The sequence below is a fragment of the Emys orbicularis genome, chromosome 1, assembly GCF_028017835.1.
Source record: "Emys orbicularis isolate rEmyOrb1 chromosome 1, rEmyOrb1.hap1, whole genome shotgun sequence".
Lineage (NCBI taxonomy): Eukaryota > Metazoa > Chordata > Testudines > Emydidae > Emys > Emys orbicularis.
In genome coordinates, this window is record NC_088683.1 from 305323199 (window position 1) to 305341141 (window position 17943).

At 40.7% G+C, this 17943-nt stretch overlaps 1 protein-coding gene across 1 annotated transcript in view; it reads right to left on the reverse strand.

Annotated features, from left to right (window-relative positions):
* VWA8 (von Willebrand factor A domain containing 8) overlaps window positions 1–17943 on the reverse strand; it is a 263005-nt gene that overhangs the window by 135617 nt on the left and 109445 nt on the right. The window contains exons 19-20 of the mRNA XM_065414163.1: window positions 14341–14412; window positions 4505–4581 (exon numbers count right to left, since the gene is read on the reverse strand). Of these exons, the coding sequence (XP_065270235.1) occupies window positions 4505–4581; window positions 14341–14412 (149 nt within the window). The remainder of the gene's footprint in view (window positions 1–4504; window positions 4582–14340; window positions 14413–17943) is intronic.

Below are 17943 nucleotides of genomic sequence, written 5' to 3' on the forward strand. Positions count from 1 at the left end.
GAAGATATTGAACAAAACCGGCCCCAGGACCAACCCTTGGGGCACTCCGCTTCATACCGGCTGCCAACTAGACATGGAGCCATTGATCACTACCCGTTGAGCCCAACGATCTAGCCAGCTTTCTATCCACCTTATAGTCCATTTATCCAGCCCATACTTCTTTAACTTGGTGGCAAGAATACTGTGGGAGACTGTGTCAAAAGCTTTGCTAAAGTCAAGGAATAACATGTCCACTGCTTTCCCCTCATCCACAGAGCCAGTTATCTCGTCATAGAAGGCAATTAGGTTAGTCAGGCATGACTTGCCCTTGGTGAATCCATGCTGACTGTTCCTGATCACTACTTTCCTCTCTTCAGAATTGATTCCTTGAGGATCTGCGCCATGATTTTTCCAGGGACTGAGGTGAGGCTGACTGGCCTGTAGTTCCCCGGATCCTCCTCCTTCCTTTTTTTAAAGATGGGCACTTACATTAGCCTTTTTCCGGCACCTCCTGCAATCGCCGTGAGTTTTCAAAGATAATGGCCAATGGCTCTGCAATCACATCCGCCAACTCCTTTAGCACCCTCGGATGCAGCGCATCGGGCCCCATAGACTTGTGCTCATCCAGCTTTTCTAAATAGTCCTGAGACAAGCTTTCGAGCTTACACAAAGCTCTTCTTCAGAAAGAATCAGTGTCTCAAGTGAACTCTAAAAAGCAGCTTGATAGTGGAAATATATTTAAAACTAAGAGATGCAGAACCAAATTATTAAATAATAGACAGAAGATATTTGTACTCCAGCAAAAGCCTTTCTCCATATATAATTAGCATCTAACGTGATAGAAGAAGAGAAGCAAAATGACTCTTTTCCATTTTATTACATCAAGGGAGCCAGCCAACTGAACTTGATGGTACCTTCTTATGCTGTTTTTGTGTAGCAGCTGGGAGCTTACTCTTATCTGTTACTTTCATCAGTGCCAAGAAGGGTTTTATAGTCTAACAATGCACGTTTTTTCCTTGAGTCTTCTGAAAAGCTTTAATTTTTTTTCCATTGCAAAATCTCTTTGCCATGAAAGGCTTTGTAATTTTTAAATAAGTAATGTCACATCAATTTTTCTTCAAACCAACGAAGGCTTTTCCACACACAGAACCCCCATTTAAATAAAACTGCACTTTTAGAGTCATTCATTCTACTAACTTTGGCTTCAATTTTTTTTAATACACAATATTTCATTTCTCTTCACGTGATGGCAATTTTTTATACTACTAATATAACCGACCATAAAAGTTAGCAATGTCAAAAGGGATAAGACAAAGACTATTAAAAGAACAATACTACTACCAACAGTTTATAATTTTAAAAAAATGTTAAATACTTGACTATGAATTTACATTTATATAGTGCCTTTCATCTAGAGGGATCTCAAAGTTCCGTATTAACTTTACCAGTGGATTTTTAATCTCTATATAAGAATCAGTTCACCATTAACTTAAGTATAATCTCTTCTAGAGAGAAATGTGACAACCGTTAACCAGCACCAAACAACACTACAAAACAGTTTAGGACAGCGAGTAAAAAAATAAAATACGCAACTGGAACTATAGGCAGAATGTAATTATCCAAATAACAATTTGGCCAGTATTCTACACACTTCCCAGTCTCGTAAAGAAAAATGCCATGGGGTCCTTAATGTCTCAATACTGCCTTAGAAGGAAGAGTGCCACTTACTATATTCACCACTAACTGCAAATAATTTTTTTCCTTGGAGGTCTCCCATACTTAGCCCAGCCATACTTATTTTATGAGTTCAAAGCCAGAGGTTGTATGTCTGATTGTAATGGGGTAGCCATTGACTGAGAGCACCTTCATGGCCAGAGTAACTTTGCAGGCACCCTGTCCCATTTAGCCCCTTCTTGCAGGTCCTTTAATAACTGCACACGAGCTTTACTGTGGATAATAACACCCCCTCCCTGGGGCTGGTTTAATAGCAGCAGCAGTTCTTAACAATTCTCAGGGTCCCAAAATACAGTCCATCACCACACAACAGTCCATACTTCATTCTGCTGTCTTCTCTCACAGCTGCAGCTCTTTCTCTCCCAGTCTGTTCTCACAGTCCATCTTCCCAGTTCTTCTAGGCCCAAACTCCATTCAAGTTTCCCCACAGGAGCCTCCTGGGCTCCTCTGTCACAGCTCCTTTGGTCTTGGGGACTTCCACGGAGGAGGCCTTCATACTCTGTTAGTTCTTTATAATTTCTTGAGCCCCTCCCCTTCATTGCAGCCCTGCCCTGTTTTTTATAGGGCAATCACCTTGATTTCTCCCAGGTGTGACTCATTCTGTAATCAGAGTAGCTCCAGCCTGCCAGCCATTAAAGGGTGAGCCACCCTGTTACACTGCCATACTGAGGTTATGAGATTTATGTACTTTAAATGTATGGTTTCATTGATGTGTTATACAACAGCCCCTAGAAGCTGTCTTTAATTAGAATTTCATTTCTAATTATAAATAAATGTGATTATTTATGTGTATACTTGTTATGAGGCATTAAAATACATTTGAAATACAGGAAATAACTTACACTGAAGGAAATGTAAGTGATATTTTGTTAGTCAAACATGTTTTGGAGGTTCTTCCCTATTAACTGTATCTGTTTCCCCATAATGTTGTGAGTACCAATTTTAGTGTCTGAGAACAAAAAATACATAAAATGTAAAGATGACACTCAGGAAAGTAAGAAAAGTCAGCTAAGAATGGTAAGAAAGTCTAGGAAGAATGATTTATGATTTATTTGTATTACCCCTTGCATGTGAATCCGGATTAATACAAATACATCCAAATGTCAGAAGGGATCCTACTTATTCCGCCTTTCAGTTCCCCTCATCATTATCATGTACAAATCTATTTATGAAATGTGACTTCAAAATTACTCATGGTATCAGCTCACCGACTCTGATTATGAAAGTGTCCTCTGATGCTCGAATAATAGATATTCTATCATTTAAATAATCCCTCAAAATTCAATTTACACCATGTAAATTAACTTTTGGATATGTATATTGGGTAGATCATTAGAACTCCTTTTGATATTGTACCAATGAAACAAAAAAGAATATTTCAACCGCATTTTTAGCTGGATAGGTACCCATTTGCTGAGAAAAGAGTTGGGGGAATCTTTCATAATGTATATTTATATCTTATAATAGGACCTACTACAGTTACACTTTATTTTTTTTTCTATTTCCCCCGTACTATTTACTGAAAGTAAAATTTTCAAAAAATGTCTTAGTTTGTCTACATGGGGACATGCAGGAAAGTTAATCTAAATTAATAAAAGGTATGAATTTGAGATTGATTAGTTAAACTACATAAATCCCATTTCAAACAGGACTAGATCAAAGAGCATTAATGAACAGTTAATGCGCGTCAGCAGGGTCACCACGGATCGGCAACTTTTGGCACACGGCCCTTCAGGAAAATCGACTGGCGGGCCGGGACGGTTTGTTTACCTGCAGCATCCACAGGTTCAGTGGCTCGCAGCTCCCACTGGCTGCGGTTCACCATTCCAGGCCAATGGGGGCTGCGGGATGCGGCGGCCAGCACATCCCTCGGCCCTCACCGCTTCCCGCAGCCCCCTATGGCCTGGAATGGTGAACCGTGGCCAGTGGAAGCTGCGATCAGCCGAACCTGTGGAGGCTGCAGGTAAACAAACCGTCCCGGCCCACCAGCAGATATCCCTGACGGGCCACGTGCCAAAGGTTGCTGAGCCGTGGTCTACACAGACACTTAATACAAATAAGTATTAGACTGACCTAGCTACATTGGTCAGCCATGTGAACATTTTTTAACCCTGTGCAATTTAGTTAGGTCAACCTATCTCGCACTGTAGATGCAGCTACGTCAACTGAATAGTTCTTCCAACGACCTAGCTACAGCATCTCAGAGAGCTGGATTACCTACACTGATGGAAAAATCCCTTCCATCAATGTAGGACGTATCTACAATACAGTGACACAGCTGCAGCGCCATAGCTATACCACTGTAGCCGCTGTGGTGTAGACATACCCTTAGTATGTGGCAGGCTAGTATGGGGTAGATTCACATACCAGCTTGTTGAGAACTAAATGTTTGTGTAGATAAGCCCTCAGTCCCATTGGAAGTCAACAGGATTAGATGCTTTTGAAAATGGAGCTTACAGCATGCTTACATTACAACTGCTACAGCGCTGCAACTGTGCTGCTGCAGCAGCATAGTGTGAACGCTTCCTACATTGACGGGAGGGGTTTTTCCGTCAATGTAGTTAATCCATCTTTCCAAGAGGCGGCAACTAGGTCCAGGGAAAAATTCTTCTGTCAGCATAGCTGCATCTACTCCAGGAGTTAGATCGATCTAACTATGGCACTCAGTAATACAAATAATAAACAATAATAAATAAAACTTCAGGAATATGAGATGTAAACATCTAAAAGCTCAGCAGTGAAAATAAAGATGACATTGAAACAAACAAATCATGTAAAGTGACATTCTTACCTATGCAGCTGTAAATATTCTCTGGGTCTATTTAACAGGTGAAGGAATCGGTCAACAATCTTGTTTTTCCCCACGCCCTGAAATAATGTATATTAAAAACATTACAGACAAAGAAGAGTACTTTAATATCCAAGAATTGTCGAGAGAATAAGGTCAGAATTCCTTTACAATCTAGTAAAATCTCTCACAAGATACAAAAGTTTTGATCGCAATTACAATACTATATTAGGTTTACACCAATGTTTAGTTTGAAAAAGAGAAGTGATATTCTTTGTAACTGCATATTTTGTATCTCCCTGCCCCCCTCGCCAGAAGTACCAGGGCGTGGCCGGAAGTATAAGAGGCCGGCTCTGCAGCACAGTTGGGGGAGAGCCTGCAACGGAGGACGACGCCTGGCCTGTTCTCCAGAGGCCCCGAGAGGAGTCTGCGCCTGGCTGTTCCCAATGCCCAGACCTGGACGACGACTGGCCCGGAGTACCCACTGCAGTTTACCCTAAAGAGCCGGAAGAGGCCTGGAGGCCACAGGTACCAAACCCCAGGGAGGCAGGAAGTAGCCCAGGGGCAGCCATGGAGCAGCCGGCTGCAGAGCCCGGCGTGGCTCAGTCGGCGTGTTGCGGCTGGATCCCCGCCGACACAGGGGCAGCCAATCCTGCCCCTGTCAGGGCCCTGGGCTGGGACGCGGTGGAGTAGGGTGGGCCCGCGTCCCCCTGCTACCCCACCCGGTGCGGCTGACCCCTTACACGATGCAAGGAGGCTCTAGCCCAAGACAGGAGCTCCCTTGCCACTCACCTTTAGAGACTGTTTGTTTGCTGGCGGCCTGAGCTCCGCCCAGGCCAAAGCCAACCCCAAAAAGACTCTTTGTTTGCTGGCTGCCTGAGTTCCACTCAGGCTAAAGCCAAACCCTTAGAGGCTGTGTGTTTGCTGTCTGCCTGAGCTCTGCCCCAGCCAGCCCTTAGAGGCTGTGTGTTTGCTGTCTGCCTGAGCTCTGCCCAGGCCCCAGCCAGCCCTGATAGGCTGTAGTTAAGGGCTGACTACTTGAGCTACCCCAGTCCAGGCTAAAGCCTGGTATTGACTATTTACCGCGCAGCCCTATTGGGGCTTTTGCCTGTCTTACGGACTCTGGTCCTGACCCCACAGGACTAGCCTGAGTGGCTTGCCTCCGACCGGGAGAATGAGGGAGCATTACACACACGTAATAGCTGTATAGAAATACATGTGCAGCAGTTTTCATATTACCAGTTGTACATTCCCTCTTAGAAATATGATTATTAGTTTTGTAGTTTTTATTTCATATTCAGCGCAATTGGTTTAATAACAGAGCAGACTAACATGTAGTACCCAAAGCAAAGGAGAATGCCAATATAATCTACAACCATACTTTATCTAATAGTGTTACCAGTATTTGGATGACTGAAATCTACATCTCCTTAACTAATTTCTAGTATTCTAGTCCCTTTAATTTCCCAGCATTTGACAGAAGTACAGTAGGGGTGCGGATGGTGGGCTTACACTAAATACATATACAAAGTAGTAAACTTGGTAGTCAGGGGAAACATCTAGGAGCAATTGGCTGGGGTTAGAGCATTGCCTTTTGTTCAATGTCATGTACAATATTTTCTAACCCTGTTCTACTGAAATCAGTGGCAAAAGTCCACAAACTGAAGTTATGGCTCATGCTGATCCATTGTTTCTCTTGGACTATCAGACAACAGTGGAGGCCAGTGATAGATGGAGAAAGTTATCACTCAGAGGGTGAAACAATTCCTCTCTTATGCAGACCATAGCACAGTGGTTGCAAGATTGATAGATGGGAAAGATGATAGAGTTGTCAGCCAGAGAAAAGAAACAAAGGAAAGAAATCAGGAGGAACGATAAGTTTACAATTTTGGAAAATATGGACATTGTGATGAGACATCTAAGACACTTCAAGAGACAACTGAAAATGGAAGACTGAGCAAAGAAGTAGAAAAGTAGATTTGAGAATCATTCACATAAATGTAGCAGTTGAAATCATGGAAGCATATAAGGTTGCCAAGAGAGAACAGAGAAAAAAAAAAAAAAGCTGGTGACCAAATAGAACCACAATGTATTCTTACAGTGAGCGGAGTATGAAACTGGTTGAAAGACCATACTCAAAGAGTAGTTATCAATGGTTTGCTGTCAAACTGGGAGGATATATATAATGGGGTCCTGCAGGGATCAGTCCTGGGTCTGGCACTAGTCAATGTTTTCTGAATGACTTGGATAAAGGAATGGAACAGGATTAGAATTCAAAAGGACCTTGACATATTGGAGAATTGTTCTGAAATCAATAAGTTGAAATTCAATAAAGACAAATGCAAAGTACTTCAATTAGGAAGGAAAAATCAAATGCACAGCTACAAAATGAGGAATAAAGGGTGAGGTTTCTGAAAAGGATGCAAGGATTATTGTACATCACAAATTGAATATGAATCAACAATGTGATGCTGTTGTGAAAAAGGTTAATATCTTCCTGGGGTGTATTAATAGGAGTGTCCTATGTAAGACACTGGAGGTAAAAGGTCCTGCTCTATTTGGCACTGGTGAGGCCTCAGATGGAGTACTGTGTCCAATGTTGGGTATCACGCTTGAGGAAAGATGTGGACAACCTGCAAAGAGTCCAGAACAAAGCAACAAAAAAGATGACTGGTTTAAAAAATCTTGACCTATGAGGAAAGGTTAAAAAACTGGGCATGCTTAGACTTGAGAAAAGACAACTGATATGTTAAGGGCTGTTATAAAGAGGACTGTGATCAATTGTTCTCCATGTCCACTGAAAATAGGACAAGAAGTAATGGGCTTACCTGCAGCCAGGGAGATTTAGGTCCGATATTAGGAAAATCTAACTAAGGGTAGTGAAGCTCTGGAACAGGTTTCCAAGGGTGGTTGTGGAATCCCCAGCATTGGGGGATTCCCCACAATTTTAAAAACAGGTTAGACAATCCTCTGTTAGGGATGGTCTAGGTTTACTTGGTCTTTCCTCAGAGCAGGGGGCTGGACTTGATGACTTTTCACAGTCCCTTCCACCTCTACATTTCTATGATATCTCTATATTTCACGCTTTAGGTTATACTACATAAATAAGTCAAGTTTTTCATGATTTCTTGACATCAGAATTTCCCAATGGAGTCAAACCTTTATATACAAATGTGATGGTAAGATATGCTTCGTATTACTGGTATTTTTATTTTCAATAATTGCCAGTATCCTGTAATCACATGCTTGAAGAATTATAGGACTTTTTAAATTCTCTAGTATTTGGAACAAGACATAATATAGCGAAATCATAAGTTCTTCTACAAAGTCAAAGAACACACCTTTTATCAGGTAGAAATAGAACATAGCTGGAAACCTGTAATATCACATATGGAGATGGGTACACCTCCATACGCTGCTGTTACTGCAGCTGTAAGATTTTTAAAAGCATAAATGGGCTGATACACTGAAATGTTCCACCTAGTTTCAGCACAGCTACACAGAGGCAGAACTGCATAATGCACTTTTTTAAAAGACCTTCAAAAACTATGGCAGATGGTTAGTCAGTATCGTGTGCCAATCCCAAGTAGATTCCATGCCTAATTCTCTGCAGAATGGGACTCGAGCCAACTGTGGCAAAAACCAAGCTGCAGAGAGACAGATCAAAATACGGACTCAGTACAGAACATATCAAATATCAAACAAACTGGATACTCTACTAGAAGAAGAAAGATTTTTTGGCTTTCATCTGTATTGAGAAAGAGAGCGTGGTTTGTCTGTGTGTTTGTAATACTGTCTTAGGAACTCACACACGCACAATTTAGATATTTCCCAACTACTAAATAATGTTTTTTCCCCTCATCTCTCTAATGAAATAGAGGACCACATGGCTGCCTTTTGTTTACTTCTTTCTAAGCTATCATTGCCAATGATGAGAGTAAGAATATGCCTAGCTTCCGAAAGAATGTTCAGATGCTAAATGGGTGCTGTAAAGCACCAAGGAATGGAGTGAGTAGTGCTAACACCACTACCGGTGAAATCCTGCCCCTTGAAGCCAATGGGAGTTTTGCCATTGACTCCAGCGGAGCCAGGATTTCATCTTAGACTTTTTTTTGTGTGTGTTTCATCAAATACAGTCCCTTTTTTGTTGTAGCTTTATTTTAAGTCCAGTGAGAATGATGTATTTTAAAAATATGCATATAATATTTAGAAATAGGCATTCCTCACCAGTTCGTAACTATTATTAAAATGTTAAGGTTGGTCAACTTTTAAACTTAGCTGCTTGAAGGAGTACAGTATGTGCCTGCACAGATATTGTGGTGTACCACACAATTTGCTGTGTACCACACAAAATGCTTGGCAAAAATGGTTAGGGAATCAGAGTCAAAGCTCTTTCATTCTATTGCTGGCTCTCCCACAGACTCGCACTGTGACAAGTCACCACCTCTGTCTGCCTCAGATTTTCATATCTATAAAATGGGAATATCTCACCAGAGTCCTTCAGTGATTAACACAGTGTTTGTAAATCAGCTCTTTGGATGCAAAAGCTTCATGTAAGTGTAAATTATTGTTATTATTAAGAACAACATTCCAGCAAGAGGGAATGATTTAATTAAACACTTGGGACAGATCCAGGCCCATTATAAGGCTTCTTTGTGCCATCAAGAGACCACTAACGCCAGCTTAACTAACTTCTTGAGGAAATCCTAACTGACAAAGAGCCAGCATAGCTAGCTCTACACAACCCTAACCTGGCCTCCATGGTATAAAGCAGTGGTTCTCAAACTTTTGTACTGGTGACCCCTTTCACATAGCAAGCCTGTGTGTGCGACCCCCCCTTAGAAATTAAAAATGCTTTTTACATATTTAACACCATTATAAATGCTGGAGGCAAAGCGGGATTTGGGGTGGAGGATGCCAGCTCGCAACCCCCCATGTAATAACCTTGTGACCCCCTGAGGGGTCCCGACACCCAGTTTGAGAACCCCTGGTATAAAGAATGTGTGGGAGACAGGGGCAGGGAAAAGAAATACTGCTGCATGTTGGAACAGCCTCTTAGGAGAAGTTACCAGTGGATCCAAGTTAGAACAACCCTGAAACAAGCCGGTGGTAGCTGTGGAGATCAAGGAGCATAAGGATGGCATAAAGCCACACTCCTTGAGTCTTGTACTAAAGAGTCAAGAATTAAGCTCTCTTTCTTATATACACACTGATATCTAGAGTAATGAGCAATTTAACTACACACTTCATATAAAAATGCTGAAAATATTGGGTTGTTCTATGGGCAGATTGGGGTAACAAATAATTTCTGCAATCTCATGTAATTTGCCCCCATGGATCGGCCAGATTTAACATCACCGCCCACAAGGACCATGACTAATCAGTTTATCAGAAGCACTAGAAGAATACATTAGTTCTTCTTTTCAGAGATATCTGCATAGCACTTGTGTATGAAATATTTCCACTATATAAGCTTAAAAATATGCATTAATCAAAAATACAGAAATATGCAAATCAGGATGAATAAATAACAGTTGTATTGAAGTTTTGACTAAGCCAAATAAAAATATCTGAGAAAAGCAAGCATTAGTACATTACTTCTATTCTGAGAGAAATATAGCACACCTGAACTATACAGCACATCTTTATGTTAATGGCAAGGCCTTCTTTGAGGTGGTACATTCTTCCTTTGTAAAGGAAGCTGCCCACCTTCACAGGCAATAGATTGAAGGGGGGAAAAAAAAAAAAAAAAAAAAAAAGTCCTCTACATTGCTCCATGTAGCAGAGCGCAGCTGGCCCTTCTGGCTCCTGCCTCTGCTAGGCTCAGATAAAGTCACTCAGAGACCCTCTGGTTCTGAAACTACTGGTGCTTTTATTTACAAGTCTGTGTTCCCACCACCTTCTCACCATACAGTGTACACAGCTCTGGGTTCCTTGTGTCTGAACCCAGGAGGGAAGGGCTTTCTCCCTGCCTGCTCTCCTCCATCCCACCACCCAGGCTTCCTTCTTCCCAGCCTCTTATATAGCCCTGGGCTAATTGGGCTGGCAGCTGAGTCTTATTTCCCAATTAGGGCAGGTTCTTTCCAGCCAGCTCCACTTTATTCACTTAAATTGGGCTGGCATGGCAGGGGGCTGATTCTGCAGTCTTTCTGCTCAGCACCCTGTCACACTCCACAAAACAGGTAAACAATATACATTTGATATTCTGAGTTTTGTTCAGTGTTGCATGCTATTGTGGTACTCCTGGTTTCTCCACAAGTGTGTATGTAATTAGATTGGAAGAAGAATATTATCTTTGAAGGAAACGTGGTCAAGTTTTCTATAGAACACGGCCTTTGAAATACCTTAAAGAAAGAGTCAATCATTTGTTTTATTAATTTCCTCACACTAAAATTTATTTCTAGTAAGAGCATAATTTTTCAAGTAATCTAAGTTCATATCTCCATCAGCTAAAGTAAGGCCTTGCATAAGGCTGGATGCCAATACTAGTTTCATAGGGAAGACAAATTACTGTATTTTTTCTACAGGCAGTTACATTTTTAAAACCATTAATACATTTTTGAACTACCTACTTACTGCTGGCTTACTTTGCAATTCTCACTAAGTGCAAGAGAAATAGAAATTGCTACCAAGTGAGCTTGTGATGGCCTTCGTTTAAATTATTAACAATGATATTTAGCACTTTTAGAGTATGCTACATCTTTAAAACACGTTGTACCTTTTACCCTCCTCCTCTTTTGTCTATAAGTTGTTTATTTAGATTGCACACTCTTTAGGTCAGGGACAGCTCAGTGGTTTGAGCATTGGCCTGCTAAACCCAGGGTTGTGAGTTCAATCCTTGAGGGGGCCACTTAGGGATCTGGGGCAAAAATCAGTACTTGGTCCTGCTAGTGAAGGCAGGGGGCTGGACTTGATGACCTTTCAAGGTCCCTTCCAGTTCTAGGAGATAGGATATCTCCATTAATTTATTTAACCTATCTTATAGATATGCAAGGTGCCTAGCATTTCTGAGGAGAAAATAATAATAGTAGACCCAGTGTACAAAAGTTAACTAGCAAATCCTAAAGTCCAAATGTGAATTGAGGAAATTCAAAATGTTGAAATTGCTAACTGTATTTAGAAATCATTTAAACTACGTTTAGCATTTCTGAGCCTCCTGCTGGTCATCACCATCCTGCTGCTTGCTGAAAAGTGAACATTAGCATTATGAAAGTCCAGTATAAAATGTACCAAGCCATTTTCCATCCTGCTTTAATAATAGATTCATAGATTCTAGGACTGGAAGGGACCTCGAGAGGTCATCGAGTCCAGTCCCCTGCCCGCATGGCAGGACCAAATACTGTCTAGACCATCCCTGATAGACATTTATCTAACCTACTCTTAAATATCTCCAGAGATGGAGATTCCACAACCTCCCTAGGCAATTTATTCCAGTGTTTAACCACCCTGACAGTTAGGAACTTTTTCCTAATGTCCAACCTAAACCTCCCTTGCTGCAGTTTAAGCCCATTGCTTCTTGTTCTATCCTTAGAGGCTAAGGTGAACAAGTTTTCTCCCTCCTCCTTATGACACCCTTTTAGATACCTGAAAACTGCTATCATGTCCCCTTCTCAGTCTTCTCTTTTTCAAACTAAACAAACCCAATTCTTTCAGCCTTCCTTCATAGGTCATGTTCTCAAGACCTTTAATCAGGTCTGGACACAATACTCCAGCTGAGGCCTAACCAGAGCAGAGTAGAGCGGAAGAATGACTTCTCGTGTCTTGCTCACAACACACCTGTTAATACATCCCAGAATCATGTTTGCTTTTTTTGCAACAGCATCACACTGTTGACTCATATTTAGCTTGTGGTCCACTATAACCCCTAGATCCCTTTCTGCTGTACTCCTCCCTAGACAGTCTCTTCCCATTCTGTATGTGTGAATCTGATTTTTCCTTCCTAAGTGGAGCACTTTGCATTTGTCTTTGTTAAACTTCATCCTGTTTAACTCAGACCATTTCTCCAATTTGTCCAGATCATTTTGAATTATGACCCTGTCCTCCAAAGCAGTTGCAATCCCTCCCAGTTTGGTATCATCCGCAAACGTAATAAGCGTACTTTCTATGCCAATATCTAAGTCGTTAATGAAGATATTGAACAGAGCCGGTCCCAAAACAGACCCCTGCGGAACCCCACTCGTTATGCCTTTCCAACAGGATTAGGAACCATTAACAACAACTCTCTGAGTACGGTTATCCAGCCAGTTATGCACCCACCTTATAGTAGCCCCATCTAAATTGTATTTGCCTAGTTTATCGATAAGAATATCATGCGAGACCATATCAAATGCCTTACTAAAGTCTAGGTATACCTGTTTAAAAGATAACTGTTTAAAGGAGAAGGTATGCTTGTAAATATTACATTAATAACTGTTTAAAGGAGAAGGTATGCTTTTAAACATTACATTTTTATTTTAAAAATCGCTTTTTATGCCAGTTAAATGAGCATACAAGCAGGATAGAAATTGGCTTATGATTTCTATTGGTGATAAAAGTGTTGTCAATTTTCAGCAAGAGGCGGGCAGCCACCACAGGCTCAGAAACAGCAACTTTGATTTGAAAATTTTCAGCAATGAAAACTACACTGGAGTGGGAAAATGAAAGGCCTGGAGGGAGCAGGGAGCACGTGTGTCTGGCGGTCACGAACAAGGAATAGCACTGGTGAGCAGGGCTGGTGTGGAATGTTCTCCAGTGCATCTCTGAGTCCCACTCCTCAGTCACATACAGCGGCTTAACTGCTTTAACTCATGCTGTGGTTTTCTGTCCTCTTTACGGGCACATTAATGAAGAGGATACCCATAATTTTGGGAATACCCACACAACCACCCCATTTCCTTCTGGCCATGCCCCTTTTCTCCATTATGCTACCTGCTGTGCTGCACAGTGGTACAGACTGCATTACAGACAGTGTATGCAGGCAGAGAACTGCGTAAGTGCACTGTACATCACGGTCAGTGTGTTTAGTCAAGCAAAGTGGTATAAATTGACTTTAGAGTACATGAGAGTCTGGCCATCTACTCTGAAACTTCAGTTATGTGAACCAGTGAATAATCTGAACAAGACTATAGGACAGATAAGATCTAAAACATGACTACTCTGCCTTTGCTATGAAGTGATAAAGAATGTTTTGTGGATCCCGAGACTCAAACTTTTAACTTAAGATAAATGAACAGAAAAGGATAGGTTTTTTTTTTTTTTAATTACAACGTTTGCAAGCAAGCACAGGATGAAAACCTTGGCACCTTGAATGGGAAAGTAATAGCATACATGGCACGAAAGCAGGCTTATCTTAATGTGGCTGCTTTAAAAAAAATTTTTAATATGTCAACTGGATTAATTCCTAATATCTAGCCTCTTGTTACTTAAACTTCTGTGGTGGCAGTGATAACAAGCTGTGTTTTATGGACACAAAAAACGAAACACATCCTGAATTCTGAGCAGAATTAACCAGACAAAAAGAAAGAGTCCTTAACAACTCTTAAGAACACATGAAGTGACTGAATCTGATATACAATCAGTTTTCTATGTTGCTGCACAGAAGTAATTTAAGGTACCTTTCAAATAAGGCTATATATGTACAATACTAGTATATTTGTCTTTTTAGGTTTAGATTTCTCTGTAGTTATTTACTTATTCTAAAATTAGATTCCAATAACATTCTCAGATGTAGGCACATGAAACTGAAGATTTATCAATGGCACAATAGATGCAACTTCAATGAAGCAAAAGAGAGTTTCATTTGCTTATACCAATGGTGAATTTGGTTCACATATTGTAAAGAGATATATGTTTTAACTTACCTGGTTGCCAACTAGAAGAAGGTGTTCTCCCAGCAAAAAGTCTTTTAGCATATCCTCCATCACCATCATATGCTAGAGACAAAGAAAACAAGAATTTTAAATACTGTGCTTATACACACAAAATAAATGCAAGATTATTACTTAAAGTATTTTTCACAAGAACCCTTATCTATTTATCTATATCTATTTATTTGGTATTTTAATGAAATAGAATTGTCTCAATCAGAGCAGAGGGAATCTATTCAGTAACTGAAACAGTTTTTAACTCCATTGATATACTATCCTGCACTCTGACTGGCGTTAGGTGTCTGATTTCTATATTTCTCAATAACTGTTCAGAATGAATTTCCTTTTAGTCTGGTGGGCTAATATTTGTCAGCCACAGTGCAAGGACTGATATAAAGACTGTATGTATGTAGACTGCATCATGGAATGAGCCACCCAAATACCCCAAGAGAACTTGCTTCAATACAGAAATAAAACCCCTGCTACCCGCACACCCCTAGTTGTCACATACCACTCCACACTGGAATCCATACAGGGTATCATTAAACAAGTACAACCCGCACTCTATGTGGACTGCATCCTGAAAGAAATCTTTCCTGAACCCCCTCTTCTGGCCTTCAAACACCCCCCCCCCAAACCTCTCCAAACTCATCATCATAAGCAAGCTCCCCATAGACCAGGACACACCGACTCAAGGCACACCAGACTCTGGCAGAACAGATGCAAAACCTGCAGACATATCTCCACCAACAATACACCTTTCAAGATCCATGGATCCGGCACATGCCTATCACAACATGTGGTGTGCCTCATCCAGTGAACTAAATGCCCCAATAACAGCTGTGTGGGTGAAACGATATTCTTGAATGAACTCACACAGGAAAATGATAAAAGACAAAAACAACCTATCACCTGTGGTAAACACTTTTCACAAATTTCAGAGCGATAGCCATGTTACTCTGTATCAGCAAAAACAACAAGGAGTCCTTGTGGCACCTTAGAGACTAACAAATTTATCTGAGCATAAGCTTTCATGGCCTAAAACCCACTTCATCAGATGCATGGAGTGGAAAATACAGTAGCAGGCATATATACACAGTACATGAAAAGATGGGAGTTGCCTTACCAAGCGGGGGTCAGTGCTAACGAGACAATTCAATTAACAGCAGAATACCAAGGGAGGAAAAATCACTTTTGTAGTGGTAATGAGGGTGGCCTATTTCAAACAGTTGACAAGAAGGTGTGAGTAACAGTAGGGGAAAATTAGTATGGGGAAATTAGTTTTTGTAATGATCCATCCACTCTCAGTCTTTATTCAGGACTAATTTGATGGTGTCCAGTTTGAAAATTAATTCCAGTTCTGCAGTTTCTCGTTGGAGTCTGTTTTTGAAGTTTTTTTGTTCAAGAATTGCCACTTTTAAGTCCGTTATTGAGTGACCAGGGAAATTGAAGTGTTCTCTTACTGGTTTTTGAATGTTATAATTCCTGATGTCAGATCTGTGTCCATTTATTCTTTTGCGTAGAGACTGTCCGGTTTGGCCAATGTACATGGCAGAGGGGCATTGCTGGCACATGATGGCATATATCACATTGGTAGGTGTGCAGGTGAAAGAGCCCCTGATGGTGTAGCTGATGTGGTTAAGTCCTACGATGGTGTCCCTTGAATATATATGTGGACAGAGTTGGCAATGGGGTTTGTTGCAGGGTTTGGTTCCTGGGTTGGTGTTTTTGTTGTGTGGTGTGTAGTTGCTGGTGAGTATTTGCTTCAGGCTGGGGGGGCTGTCTGTAAGCGAGGACTGGCCTGTCTCCCAAGGTCTGTGAGAGTGAGGGATCGTCCTTCAGGATAGGTTGTAGATCCTTGATGATGTGCTGGAGAGGTTTTAGTTGGGGGCTGTAGGTGACAGCTAGTGGTGTTGTGTTACTTTCTTTGTTGGGCCTGTCTTGTAGTAGGTGACTTCTGGGTACACTTCTGGCTCTATCAATCTGTTTCTTCACTTCACCAGGTGGGTACTGTAGTTTTAAGAATGCTTGATAGAGACAAACACCTACAGGATCTCTGTCTGAGGGATTGGAGAAATTCGATTGAGCTTGGCTGTAGACAATGGATCGTGTGATGTGGTCTAGATGAAAGCTGGAGGCATGTAGGTAAGTATAGCGGTCAGTAGGTTTCCAGTATAGGGTGGTGTTTACGTGACCATCACTTATTAGCACTGTAGTGTCTAGGAAGTGGATCTCTTGTGTGGACTGGTCCAGGCTGAGGTTGATGGTGGGATGGAAATTGTTGAAATCCTGGTGGAATTCCTCAAGGGCCTCCTTCCCACGGGTCCAGATGTTGAAGATGTCATCAATGTAGCACAAGTAGAGTAGGGGCGTTAGGGGATGAGAGCTGAGGAAGTGTTGTTCTAAGTCAGCCATAAAAATGTTGGCATACTGTGGGGCCATGCGGGTACCCATAGCAGTCCCGCTGACTTGAAGGTATAAATTGCATTGTATGTATAAACTCCAAGGTATGTATTTATATTATTATTATTATTAGAAACAATTTAACATTTAGCAGGTTGGTTTTTATCGTCTTTCATTTAATATCTGAATACATACTTTACATTTTCAAATAAATAAATAAATAATTTGAGAGTGCTTCCTGTTGACCTGGTATTAACTATGTTGTGGGGATGAGGGCTTATTTGCTATAGACCTCAAAATTTCTTCAGCTCAAAATATTACCACCACATAAAACAGGATGCACACTCAAGTTATTACAATAATAATATTGCAATAGATTACAGCAAACTACAATAATCAAGAACTAATAAGAACATTTTTTTATATGATGTGAAGAAAAGTCCCAATGGTCAAATTTGTCTCTGGTACACATCCACTGAAGTCAAGAAATGAATTTGATCCAATATGTTTATAATTACACACATTTATATCACTTGGAGGTGAGACATTGATCTCTAATACTAGTTAACTCTGACTTCATCTCAAATACAAGTTCCTATTGCAATTAGTTTATTTTCAAGAAAAAGAAAGAAAATCCATCCCAAATCAAAAGTGTGTGGCCATACTGCATTTCTCACAATCTCGGAATTAGACTGACTAATCAAAGTCACTGTTAAAATACTTGTGATATATTTAATACTAACTAAATGTTATAAAACATTCTAACATGTACAATTAGTAATGTACTTGAAAACAAAAATCAACCTAAACTTGCTCCAAACAAATAGATTTGTTGCAAATAAAAATAATGCAATTATCTAAGGACCTTGATAACATGAAAAATGCAGGCTGCTTTACTAGCATCAAAATCTTGTGTATCCTCTGTATCTAGTGAAAATAGGTCATCTGTAAGTAGGTCAGACAGGGTACTCAGAAAAAGGAATGACTGTCTTTACATAAATGTAACATAATACTATATTTTCTTTCAGCATCATCTCATCACTGGTATTTGCTTCTTGAAATCAGTAACTCCTGCATTATTACTGAGTATATGGAAATATTCAATTTATAACACTGCAAAAGCTGTTTTGATTTTCCAAATCGCTCTAGACCAGGGGTCGGCAACGTTCGGCACGCGGCTCGCCAGGGTAAGCA